Here is a 14,163-nt window from a genome sequence, read left to right on the forward strand (position 1 = left end):
TTATACTTAACCTCTGCCCTCTGCCATTTCTAATAACATACTATAGCATCTTCTCACTCGAAAACTCGGTTAGTAAGAACAAATTGAAAATTACAATCATTATACCAATGTGCCCATCTAGCTTCCTTTCATGTTAAACAGCCATTCTAGTCTTGCCGTGAGAGGTGTATTTTTTGTGACTATGTGTTAAAATGCGTCTTATTCGCAAAATGGAGGAAATAATACTCACAAGCAGCTTCTGCTGACTAAAATGATTATGGGTGCATCTCATCTGCATATAAGATACTACGTTACAGTTTTCCTGGAAAGCACTTTAATGTGTAATTTTGTATGTATAGCTACAGTCACACACTAATTGTAGGTATGCCACATATAATTATAATCAACAGAAGAAGCTTGTGCATCCTATTTGCTCCATTTTGCTAATAACACAGATGCCGGTGCTACAAAGTTACACGGAACTCACGCGTCATCCATAATGTGACTTGTAGCGCATGGGGGATAGATGAATATAGACACATTACTATACATAACTTTATTTATCTTGTACAAATGAATCATTCTGATTGTCTCTCACATTTTAGTTGTGATACACAAAGTCACAGCAGACTATTTTTAGGCACATGGAAATTGACTTTGTATATATTGATGTTATAGCGTCCAGATGAATTTGCTCTGAATATTTGTCTTGTAATCCTCCAGAAAATCCCAGGGAGTCCTGTTTTGATCCAGGAGCAATAAAAAATGGTACCCGTGTTGGGAGTGACTTAAAACTTGGCTCCACTGTAACTTACTACTGTGACAGCGGCTATGAGATTGAGGGAGCCTCTACTCTGACCTGTGTGATGGGAGGAGATGGAAAGCCAATATGGAACTATCCTCGCCCTACATGTATAGGTAAACTCACATCTTAAGCTGTTTCTATTTGAGGAAACTATTGTCTACAGGCAACATGATCCATTTAGATATAATTTAAACATTGTCCTCAGTACAGACGTGTATAACTAAAAAGAATAAAATTGGAGTACTATTTTGTTATGTTAATTACAGATGGAGCCCCTCTCTTCATTACCCAGCTCTTGCCAGAACGTCCCCACTGGCTCTCGGAGAGGGACTCCATCAAACTGGGACGCGCGTGTGTCTCACGTGCACGCGTGTCCCAGTTTCGCAGTGGCTGGGCGATGGGACCCTGCAGCGGAGACGGGCAGGGTTAGGGGGGGGTCGGGCGGCAATGGGGACTATCGATGGGCACCAGGGAGGTGGCATTCGGTGGCAGGGAGCTCCGTTGCCACATGACGCTCGAGCATCTCGGGCATGCGCCCCCTGGCGGGAACTGGCGGATGTCAGGTCTGGCGATGGAAGCGTCAGTCTCTGCAAGAGCGAGAGCTGTTCCATCTGTATAATGGATCACACATTTTCTTGTAGAATTAAATATATTCCTTATGATACAACTATTACTATGTATAACTACAGATACAAAGGGGGACATTTTCTAAGATGATAGTTCTATTGAAGATGGAATGTTGCCCATAGCAACCTATTAGATTCTACAACTTATTTATTTAGCACGTTCTAGAAGATAATAGATAGAATCTGATTGGTTGCTATCTTCCATCCCATCTTCAGTAGAACTCCCATCTTCCCATCTTATTACATTTACCCCAATGTATTATGTTTACTCTTCTTGTACTAGATTGGCCCAGAACTTCTTTTTTTTTTTCATTTCTTTTGTTTTATAGTGTTGGTACATTATTATTTTGGAAATGTAGTTAATTTCCTTGTTTAGTTACAATAATCTGAATCTGCTCAGTAGTTTGTCAGCCTCTCCAACATGACCCCTACCACCCAATACAAAATGCTCTGCTCCCAGAGTTCCTGCTTAGTTTTCTAGTGCAGTTACCAGCGCTGAATTAATTAATGGATGTTTAGCAAATCTCCTCTAATCAATTATTAATTTAGCCTGGCCTGCATGACTGCAATATTAAAGCTGCACCACCAACAAAAGTTGGGAACGTTTTAATTCACTACTTTTAGTTGCAGAAGGAGATTGTCCGTACAGTGTCTAAATGATGGTTATTTAGTGATGTTACCGCTCGCAGGCCTCTCTGCATTGTCATCCAGTCCTAGTTCTCTGCTAGCACTGTGAGATTAACAGTAGCCTCAGGAGAAATGGCAAAAAATAGCAGCCACCAAGGCTTCTGGGAAAGCGGCTGTGTAATAATATGCCAGGTGGTAGTGCAGCTTTAAATTAAGTTTTAAATCTCTAATGTCATAACATTTACATAAACAATTGTGAGCCATATTGTGAGTTTATTATTATTTTTGTTTCCTTCCTATCTTCTAGCTCCCTGTGGAGGACAATATGTAAGTCAAGATGGAGTGATATTGTCTCCCAATTACCCCAGTAACTATACCTCTGGCCAGAGTTGCTCTTATTTCATTGTTGTTCCAAAGGATTATGGTGAGAGACAAATAGAAATGATTCCTACAGTACAGTTCTTTTTTCCTGATTTTTGTTTAAATGTCAAATTTGGTGTCACTTTTGCATCTCAGTCCTATTACGGACTGAGATGATGATGAAATTACTGCTGAAAAAACTTTACAAGAGGAACAATGATGGTTTAATACTGTATGTACAATTGCTATAATCAACAAAACATCGATTTCCATTCTGACTGACTCTCAAGATGTTGTTGTGTTCCAAAATGTTAAATGTTTATATTCACCCTGCATAGTTTGTGAGTCCTGTAGTTCCCAGTAGTCTGTTGAAAAGTAGAACATTTTCTCAAAAGGAATTCAAAGCTGCTGTGGGGAGATTGAGGGCTGCATTTATCAATCAATGTTTATGGCTAAATCCATGAAAACGGGTTAGCCGCAAATACTAGGTATCATCCAAATGTATCAGGAGGGTCCGCAGCAGGGATCGGAGATCCCTCCTGCACCGCCGCCGGCTGCATCCCCCATAGGTTTCTATGGGGGATGTGAAGTTGCCAGATGTATCAACATCAGGCAGTAGCACTTTGCATCCCTGGGCTACCGCCATTCTGAGATGGCGGTAGCCTATGGGCTTCGAATTGCTCTGCTGTCGGGGTCGGCGGGGGGTTAGTGCTAACTGTGCATGCCCAGACCCCCGGCGCCAGGCTCAGCACATCGCACCTGAGGGATAGTACATTCAGATGATAGGATCGAATTTTACAATGCAATCTTGGGCTGTAATATTCCGCCCAGATCGCATTATAAATGTGGGCCCCTGGGTGAGAGACATCAAGGTAGAAAGAGAAAAAAGGGGTTATTCATAGCTGATCTGTGGCACAAATTTGCATGCGTGCGGATGGTGGCATGCATGTGCGAGGCCAAACGGTGACAAAAAACTAGGAAAAATCTAATTACAATCCCCGGTACTCTTTACCTAGCACGGCGCCCACGATTTTGATCGTGGGCATCACAGGTAAAAAAATCGCGGGCATTGAATGCACTAAAAATCGGGTGCGACGCGACCGACGCGATGCCCGCGATTTCCCACAGGGGAACAATGTTAAATGTCTCAATTGACCCGATTTTCATGTTCAATGCCTCAATTGACCCAATTTTTCGTTAGGAAACAATGTTAAATGGCCCACAGAGGCCAAATAGCCACCCTGAAGTGTGAAATGGCCCCCACAATTGTTAACGCCACCCCACGATCAACGTCAACCCGAAGCGTGGCGAGCGGCGGCGGTACGCGTCCTCCGACCTTTTCATACCCCCACTATCCACGTCGGCGTGGAGTTGAGAATAGAATAGTGTGGCGAGCGCAGCGAGCCACCGAGCCCGAAGCGTGGCGAGCGCAGCGAGCCCCGCGAGGGGACGCGGATACCTTAACAGGTAAACGCGTCCCTTCGCGGGCTTCACAGGTATCCGCGTGCGCTCGCCACACTATTCTATTCTCAACTCCACACCGACGTGGATAGTGGGGGTATGAAAAGGTCGTAGGACGCGTACCGCCGCCCCTCGCGGGCTCGCTGCGCTCGCCACGCTTCGGGTTCACGTTGATCGTGGGGTGGCGTTAACAATTGTGGGGGCCATTTCACACTTCAGGGTGCCTATTTGGCCTCTGTGGGCCATTTAACATTGTTTCCTATGGAAAAATCGGGTCAATTGAGGCATTGAACAGGAAAATCGGGTCAATTGAGACATTTAACATTGTTCCCTATGGAAAATTGCGGGCAACGTGTCGGTCGCGTCGCACCCGATTTTTTAGTGCATTCAATGCCCGCGATGGGCGCCGTGCTAAGTAAAGAGTACCCAATCCCCTTGCAAATTGGCTGACAGGAGGGTGTGTGATGTCTCCACTGCCCTCGATCATCCCATCTCTGTCGCAGAGTTGTGGAAGGGTCAGAGTTATGCACACTTGCACAGACCAAAAAAATTATTCAATGGTGAGTGAGCTGCAAATGGATTTGTAGCTGTCATCCGATCAGCGATCCATTTGCAAGTCATTCGCAGGTTTGCACAGGGTGGGTTTTCACACTGGGCAGCGACTATCTGATTGCCGGCCTCTGCAGAATCACCCATCAGCGATCAGATCTGAATGACCCCCATAGAGAGGGAGAGAAATAGGGATGGCCATCGACCATCGATGATTAGAAATCATTGATGGTTTATTGCCGATGTCGAATAGTTTTGACATTGATGGGGGATAACCAGATGGTTTCCCACCATCGATGTCAGGCTTAACTGAATAGTTTTGTTTTTCTTTTTTCATCAAGGTGCTGGGACACGGAGCATAGCTCTACCCCCAACACCCACAAAGCCCTGCCCCAAATATTGATTGGCCCAAAGGCCAATCTTTCAAAGCAAATGGATGACCATTGGTTCTGTGAAAACATTGATGGCCATCCATTGCATACTTATACACCATCGATGGCTAGTTGCACTTTTGCCATCGATGGCAAAGGCAACAATGGCCATCGCTAGAGAGAAACAAAAATAGATTTAGAGAGAGAGAGAGAGACTCTTTCAAGTTCTTTCCTTAAAAATGCTTCCCCAGAGGGCAATGTGTTAATGTCATGTATCCCTTGTTCTGTGCTCTTTATATAGTCCCAGTGCTATAGCAACAATCAGATCACAGGACTTTTGAGTGTTGTGTACTGGGAAAGGGCATATTACAACAAGGGAGGCATTAAATATTAACAATACAACAAATTATATTAAGGTCATGGTCAACTGGCCATTCCCATGTGTATTAGGACTGCTTCTAATGTGGTCCAATGTATTCTGTATTCTATGCAAAATGTATAAAGGTAGATTTTGTCAATTGCTATTAATTTATTTATGGTTCATTTTCAATTCTATTGACTTTTAGTCTTTGCACAGATCTGTTTTAGTACTTTTCTATAAAAATGTTAAGAAATAACTTTTTTTTTGTAATTTGAGAAATGACAAACTATAGCTTTTCTCCAGAAATATTTTACTTTGTACTGTTTACTTCCTTTTCTTAAATTTAGAAACTTAATTCCCCCCCCTGAGAACTGCTTTATATAATGAATGCCATTTGTGGGTTGGGGTTACAGTTTAAATGGTAGACAGTGTCCAAGTCCAGCCAATAGGTCAACACACAATTATCAACATGTACAAGGTCATCATAAACAAAAGGTTGACACAAGCAAAATGTCGACGTGGAATGGTTGATGCATGAAAAGGTCAGCATGATTTCTTCATGTTTTTTTTGTTTCAGTTTGTTCATTTAATCACCTGGACCCCAAATGAATGTACCAAAGAGCCTTGAATTGCTTCTTTTGCTCGCTAGGCTTAGGGCCAGTTGCCTCACTCCGCTACCACTTTACTGTTTCCATTAGAATGGATGGTAAAATATGAAAAAGTAAAAAAGAAAACGTCCCGTCCCCCCTTGTCGGGATTTCAGCGGTCGGGATTCCGGAATCAGGATTTTGAACGCTGGGATTCCGACCGCCGGGATTTAGTACCAATTCCCCCCCCCCCCCCCCCCCCCCAACAGTTCACATTTTCTAGGTCACCCAACAGCTGCTCTTATTGCTCACTGACACATTTTAAAAGATCCAAAGGTGGAGCTAATTATTTCACTTGTGATTCTGTGTGGAGGCCTGGAAAACATACACTGTTGAGAATCAAGGTTGAGAAACACTGATCTAGACAACCATAAATTAAACATAACATAAAAAAAACTGAGCGGTTCAACCTGCATGCATTAAAAACTACATTTATACAGAACATGTATTTCAAGGAAAAACATCCATCGATCTAAAAAGTACATCACCTCCTGGTCATGTGGATTCCATGCCCATTTTCAGATTTGGTAGAGGCTTTAAACATAGTTTGGATAGACATGGAAACAAATAAATCTTTAACCCCTTCCCGACATTTGACGTACATTTACGTCATGGTCGGGAAGTACTTCCCGACACATGGCATAAATGTACGTCATGGATTTAAACTGTCACCGCGTCTATAGATGCGGTGACAGTTTGGAGATGTCTGCTGTCCCTGACAGCAGACATCCCCCCTCGCCGCCCGGGGGGGGCAGGGATGCCCCCCCCGGTCGGCGATCGCTGTGATTGGCTGTTCAAATCTGAACAGCCATTCACAGCGTTTCCTGTGTTACCGGCGGCTAAGCCGCTCGGTAACACAGAGATCGGTGGTGATCGGTGCTGTTAAGTACAGCACCGATCACCACCGATCCGCAGACCCCCCCTCCCACCCACCCGGCAGCCCTGTGCTCTTACCCCAGCCCAGCAGTCGCTCTCCTCCCTCTGCTCTGATCCAGCAGCGCCGCAGCGCTGCCTCCCCCTTCCCTCCCCCCCGCCAGCAGCAGCAGCAGCCTACGGGGCCATGTAAAAATGAAAGAAATAAAATGAAATGATTTATATATATATATATATATATATATATGTGTGTGTGTATGTGTGTATGTGTGTATATACACATATATATATATATATGTGTGTATATACACATATATATATATATATATATATGTGTGTGTATATACACACATATATATATATATAGATATATACATATATATATACATATATATATATACATATATATATATATATATATATATATACATACATAACAGCAGTGTAGACCCCTGGGCATATATATATATATATATATATATACAGATAGATATTCCCGACCGAAGACGTATATATACGTCATGGTCGGGAGGTACTTCCCGACCGAAGACGTATATATACGTCATGGTTTTAAACTGTCACCGCGTCCATAGACGCGGTGACAGTTTGGAGATGTCTGCTGTCCCTGAGCCCCGGTCGGCGATCGCTGTGATTGGCTGTTCAAATCTGAACAGCCATTCACAGCGTTTTCTGTGTTACCGGCAGCTAAGCCGCTCGGTAACACAGTGATCGGTGGTGATCGGTGCTGTTAAGTACAGCACCGATCACCACCGATCGCCAGCCCCCCCCCCCCTCCCACCCGGCAGTCCCCCCTCCCACCCACCCGGCTGCCGCAGCGCCAGCACCCCTCCCACCCCCCCACCAGCCGCAGCGCCAGACCCCCTCCCAAATCTGGTGAGCAAAATGGGGTCACATGTGAGGGGGGTTCCACTGTATTGGAGCTTCGGGGGTCTTGCTAATGCGACATAGCACCCACCATTCATTCCACCACCAAATATCACTCCTTCCCTTCTGAGTCCTGCCATGCACCCAACTGGTATTTTTTGGTCACATGTGAGGCATTGCCGTACTCGGGAGAAATTGGGGCACAGATTTTGGGGTGCTTTGTCTCCTTCATTCCTTGTGAAAATGAAAAATTTTGAGCCAGAACTGCATTTTTGTGTAAAAAATTAAATTTAGCAAGACCCCCAAAGCACCAATACAGTGGAAGCCCCCCACAAGTGACCCCATTTTGCAAACTACACCCCTCAGGGAATTCATCTAGGGGTATAGTGTACATTTCAAACCCCCAGGGGTTTCACCAATTTTGATACAACTGAGCTGTGAAAATGAAAAATTTAATTTTTTACACAAAAATGCAGTTCTGGCTCCAAATTTTTCATTTTCACAAGGAATGAAGGAGACAAAGCACCCCAAAATCTGTGCCCCAATTTCTCCCGAGTACGGCAATGCCTCACATGTGACCAAAAAATACCATTTGGGTGCATGGCAGGACTCAGAAGGGAAGGAGTGATTTTTGGATTTTGCAGCACAGATTCTGGTTGAATGACCCCTGAAGCACCCATACAGTGGAACCCCCCCACAAGTGACCCCATTTTGCAAACTACACCCTTTAGGGAATTCATCTAGGGGTATAGTGTACATTTCAAACCCCCAGGGGTTTCACCAATTTTGATACAACTGAGCTGTGAAAATGAAAAATTAAATTTTTTCATTTTCACAGCCCAGTTGTATCAAAATTGGTGAAACCCCTGGGGGTTTGAAATGTACACTATACCCCTATATGAATTCCCTGAAGGGTGTAGTTTGCAAAATGGGGTCACTTGTGGGGGAGGTTCCTAACTTTTAGCATCTTATGGTGCCTAGAAACCTACATGGTGCCTAAAAAATAATCTCATAAAAAGGAGGCTCCAAAATCAAGTAGGTGCTCCTTCTATTATGAAGCCTGTGGTTTGGTCAACGTGCACACTAGGGCCACATATAGGATATTTATGAAAACAAAAGAATTGGGGGAATAAATTTTTAGTCACATTTCTCTAGTAAAATGTACTGTGTTCCTTAGAAAAATGTATTAAAATTGCAAATCTGCAAAAAAAATGAAATTTTGAAATTTCACCTACACTTTGTTTTAATTCCTGTGAAACACCTAAAGGGTTAACAAACTTCCAAAATGCTGTTTTGAATACTGTGAGGGGTGCAGTTTTTGAAATGGTATCATTTATGGGGGTGTCTCACATACAAGTCCCTCAAAGTCACATCAGAACTGAACTGGTCCCTAAAAAAATCAGTGTTTGAAATTTTCTTGAAAATTTGAAAATTTGCTATTCATATTGTAAGCCTCCTAGTGTCCAAAAAAATTAAAAGGAAGTTGAAATAATGATGGAAACATAAAGTAGACATATGGTCTATGTTAGTTATTAACTATTTTGAGTGGTATGATTATTTGTCTCACAAGCAGAAAATTTAACATTTTGCAAATTGCTAAATTTTCCATTTTTTTCCGACATTTTGGTATTTTTCACAAAAAAACACAGACTGTATCAACGAAAATTTACCACTAACTTGAAGTACAATGTGTCACGAAAAAACAATCTCAAAATCACTGGGATAAGTAAAAGCAAAAAAAAGTTATCCCCACTTAAGTGATACATGTCAGATTTGAAAAAAAGGGCTCTGTCAGGAAGGCAAAAACATGCTGTGTCAGGAAGGGGTTAAAAAGTACTAAGGATCATGGGCAGTATTCAGTTATCTAAAAAATATAGGGCGGGATTCTCTAATATACGCACCCATGGTCCGCCGCACATCGCTGGCTACCGCAGACATAATTATCCCATATGCTGTAACATATGCGCTAATTATGGCAAAGGACAGCTCTTGCGTTAAGAGCTGTCCTTTGGATTTAGCCGGTGACGTAAATGGGTCCCGGCGGCTCCCCCCTCCCTCACCCGGCCGGATGATGTGCTGCTGCTGTGGGCTGCTCTCCTCATCCTCCCTGCACCCGGAAGAGGATTACAGTGCAGGGAGGAGGAGGTCACAGGTCCAAGCAGCACAGCGCTGTGCTGCCCGGACACAGTTAAGTGGTACTCCGTGCATGGCAGCGGGGGTCTGTGCGGGGCGGCGGTGGGTTGCTGTAGAAGCCCATAGGCTTTTATGGGGCATCGCCAGCTTTTGCTGGCGATGCCCCATATCCAATTATTGAGGAAAAATCGGCTGTACAGTATTTTCTCCATGTTTCAACTTTTTTTTTTTTCAGACTATCCAATTTGGACTGCCGAAACAAAATATATATTTTCACCCAAAATCACACAGTTAGCCACGTTCAAAGGTAATGAACAAATGCAGGTTCATTACCTTTGAACAGACTCATGTCTAAGTGCTGCTTACTTATGTCCCCTTTGTCCACCCCCTTATTAAATGACAATTATACTGCTCATTTCACCTCTTGCCTAATATTTAACAAATTATGTAAAGTAAGGGGAAAGAAAAAGTTAATGTGCTTATATGAAAGCACATCTGTCGTATTGGAAATTTGACTTTGCACAGTGCCAGATGGCTGAAAAGTGCTTAACTAATAGTACCTGGTAACAACCCCAATATGACCATGTGCTACAGTATGTGTGTTTGGAATATCAGTCAAGCTGCTTCTAATAAGTATCAGCTTATGGAAACTGGATCTCGGACACATAAATAATTGACACACTGGGATCTCTTCATTAAATAATAATAATAATTTTATTTATATAGCGCTTTTCTCCCATAGGACTCAAAGTCGCTTAAAATACATCAAAAACATGCTATTGTCACGGTTTTTAACTCAGACGGGTGAATGCCAGACCGGGAATTGGCTTGACCTGACTCAGGGGTGCGGAGTCTAACCGTACCGGTGGTTTTCACCAGTGACCCCTCCAAGCGGATTTGGGCTTCGCTGCACTTGGTACGCCGGTCGCGGTCCCCTGATCAGGTTTCCCACATGGTGCTGGTAAACACTGGGCAGGGAGCAGGCAGGAGAATAGTCAGTAGAATAGCCGGAATCATACACTGGTAACACTGGATATGACCAAGCACTGGGAACGCTGGAGCAGGTTAGTGAACCTATACTCTGGCAGCCTCTGGGCGGTATTCAATGAGCCTGATTTTTTTATGGCGAATTTGTGCTGTTTGGCGAATTTCTGACTAAAATGGTGAATCACCCTATTCAATGACCAGATGGCGATCACATTTGAAGGTTTTTTTCGCCATGATTCACCGAGTAGCAATCGCTATCTTTTTATGGTGAAGTGGAATGTGAACTTTTAAAATAAAGTGTTTTGTTTTTTACATTTGGTGTAAAAAAATCCGGAATTTTATTCTGAGGAGGGGCATGCTATTTTTATTTATGTGCTGTAAGCACATGAATATATATTTAATTAAAAAAATATATATATATTTTTTTTTACACTGACCAGCCAGCAGGGGGCGCCGGAGCCGAGCCGCTCATTAGATATTCATATATTCACTTCAACCGATCATTACAAATTCATGATCGGGTGTAGTGAATATGCCCGGTCCCCTGATGGCACCCCCGGGGGGCAGCCTGTGCTGCCTGGCACCCGGGGAGCCAACTTTCCCCCCACAAACGTTGTGGGGCAGGCAGGGAGACTTCCATCTCCCTGCCTGCCACCGTCCTCAGGCTCCCTGCAGCGTTCGCCGCAGGAGCTCATATTCGCCGGTCAGGGGCAGCGAGCCCCTGACTCGTTGAATACCGGAGCTGGCGAGGCTCCGGAACGCGGCGACCCATGGCGAATGTGCAGCGAATCCTAAACAGGATTCGCTGCACGTCGCAAGTATTCACATTGAATACCGCCCTCTGTCTGCCAGAGACTGCCTTTTATAGAAAGCACAATTAGCTGGATACTCACAGGTGCCTTAATCAACGAGGGCTGAGCATGGTCAGTTTACACAGAACTTCCTTGCAGGAGAGATTCACCAGGTGTTGTAACTAATTAGCAGAGCTCAGATCACACAGACTTTCCTGCAGCATGAAGTGGACCAGAAGCTGTAATCAGCATGCAATGTTCAACTATACAGAGCTGTCAGCAGCATAAGACAAAGCCAGCAGGATTTCACAAGCAGGTAACACTGAAATACTTGCATATTGTGACAGCTGTATTGAACAAAGGCATTAGAATTGCATGAAGTTGGAAAACAGAGAGAATTAAGGACTTAACGTAGAGAGCACATTAAGCATACTGCTGGGTTGGTGCAGCCATTTTTGGTAATAACTTCTATGGGTTATATATTCCCACCATAAAAGGTACCAGGCACGGCAGCCGTCTTGGGCGCACAACGTAGGATTACCTTGGGAGAAATAGATCAGGCCTAGAAGAGATAACACAAAATGGGTTGTTTCAGCGTCCTAGTGCTAGTGTCCCACTGTAACCATCGGGTCCATGTGTTTTTCATCCTGTCGGCAGGCATACCAAATAAGGCAGCCATTTTGGGCGCACTACGATGGTTATGCTGTAGAAGAAAAGCCACACATGGACGGAAAACTGATATGTATAATAGTATGATAAACTCTGCATTAATAGAGCCACAAGTAGTACATTCTCTTAAAGCAAATACATAGGACAGAATGACATATTTTCATAATAATAATAATAATAATAATGGACTTACTAGTAATATCAATGTAAGAATAATACTTAAATGCATTGTAATGCATGAGTCCAAGTAAGCATAGTACAAGAATACATTTAACTATTATAGCAAAAACTGTAATACAATTCGCAGAATGATGGCATGTGGTGTAGACATAACACAGACATTACAGGGACATAACTTACAAGTAGAATGAAGAGGTTACCATGCACATTCTAGCAGTCCCAAACTGAGGGCACTTGCATACAGTAGGTGCTTTAGTTAGAGCTCGACAATAGTTAGACATGCATTAGTCCGACAGTGACCAAAGTAAAAACACAAGTATAATGTTTACATGGAAAAACAATACAGTATGTGTACATGGACACCATATAAGTGTACCGCACAGGGCCATCTTAATGGCATTGGGGGCCCCAGGCAAAGCAATGCACTGGGGCCCATACTTGAGTAAAAAAATAATCGGTACTTCTGTAGTTTCACGGCGCCGCCGCGCGCACACTCTGGCTCAGAAACTTGGCAGACTGCCAGAGGCTCTGATTAACCGTGCGCGTGCCGCTCTAGCTCAGACAGAGTGTGCTCGCGCCGCTGTAGCTGTACTGACAGCTACGTAAACAGCGTGGCGGCCGGGCAGCAGCAGCAGCGCGCTGCCCAGGCGCTGGCAGGTCACTGTGGTACTTGTAGTTCCACAGTGAAATAGGCAGCGCCTGGGCACCGCTGACAACAACGGGGGCAAGTGGACACACCCCGGGCACAACGCTGACGTGCCGGGGCTTGTAAAGTACTCACCCCGGCACACCGCTGTGTCCCCCATGTACACGTTAAATTCAATGGCTTGCAGCCTAGATCTAGGCACTAATGCGCCTGGATTCACACTCCCTGCAAGCCGCAAAGAAGGAGGGGGGCGCCTGGATTTAGGCGCAAAACCCTCTGAATCCAGGCGCCCTGAAAGCCGCTAAGAAGGAGGGGGGCGCCTGGATTTAGGCGCAAAACCCTCTGAATCCAGGCGCCTTGAAAGCCGCAAAGAAGGAGGGGGGCGCCTGGATTTAGGCGCAAAATCCAGGCTCCCTGGGAGCCGCAAAGGTGGTTTAGCATCTAAATTTAGACGCTAAAGCGTCTGGATTTAGTTGGGTGTAGGGGTACATCTAAATTTAGACGCAAAAGCATCTAAATTTAGCTGGGTTTAGGGGTACACTATTAAAACCCGTCCACAGTGGCAGTAGTCGACGCAACAGCTGTCGACCGTGTAAATCCCACTATCCACGCCCACCCAAAGCGAGCCCCGCGAGGGGCGGCGGTACGCGTCCTATGACCTTTTCATACCCCCACTATCCACGTTGGCGTGGAGTTGAGAATAGATTAGTGTGGCGAGCGCAGCGAGCCACCGAGCCCGAAGCGTGGCGAGCGCACGCTGACACCTGTGAAGCCCGCGAGGGGACGCGGATACCTTCACAGCTATCCGCGTCCCCTCGCGGGCTTCACAGGTGTCAGCGTCCCCTCGTGGGGCTCGCTGCGCTCGTCACGCTTCGGGCTCGGTGGCTCGCTGCGCTCGCCACACTAATCTATTCTCAACTCCACGCCGTTGTGGATAGTGGGGGTATGAAAAGGTCGTAGGACGCGTACCGCTGCCCCTCGCGGGGCTCGCTGCGCTCGCCACGCTTCGGGTGGGCGTGGATAGTGGGATTTACACGGTCGACAGCTGTTGCGTCGACTGCTGCCACTGTGGACGGGTTTTAATAGTGTACCCCTAAACCCAGCTAAATTTAGATGCTTTTGCGTCTAAATTTAGATGTACCCCTACACCCAACTAAATCCAGACGCTTTAGCGTCTAAATTTAGATGCTAAACCACCTTTGCGGCTCCCAGG

The 14,163-nt window shown here is 44.9% G+C and overlaps 1 protein-coding gene across 3 annotated transcripts in view; it reads left to right on the forward strand.

Annotated features, from left to right (window-relative positions):
- The window catches only part of CSMD2 (CUB and Sushi multiple domains 2), a 909,603-nt gene that overhangs the window by 789,069 nt on the left and 106,371 nt on the right, over positions 1 to 14,163 (forward strand). For all 3 annotated transcript variants that reach the window (XM_083173665.1, XM_083173666.1, XM_083173667.1), the window contains 2 exons: positions 703 to 897; positions 2,345 to 2,461. In XM_083173665.1, coding sequence (XP_083029791.1) covers positions 703 to 897; positions 2,345 to 2,461 — 312 coding nt within the window. The remainder of the gene's footprint in view (positions 1 to 702; positions 898 to 2,344; positions 2,462 to 14,163) is intronic.

The sequence above is a fragment of the Crinia signifera genome, chromosome 2 (assembly GCF_055691185.1).
Source record: "Crinia signifera chromosome 2, ASM5569118v1, whole genome shotgun sequence".
In the NCBI taxonomy this organism is placed as follows: domain Eukaryota; kingdom Metazoa; phylum Chordata; class Amphibia; order Anura; family Myobatrachidae; genus Crinia; species Crinia signifera.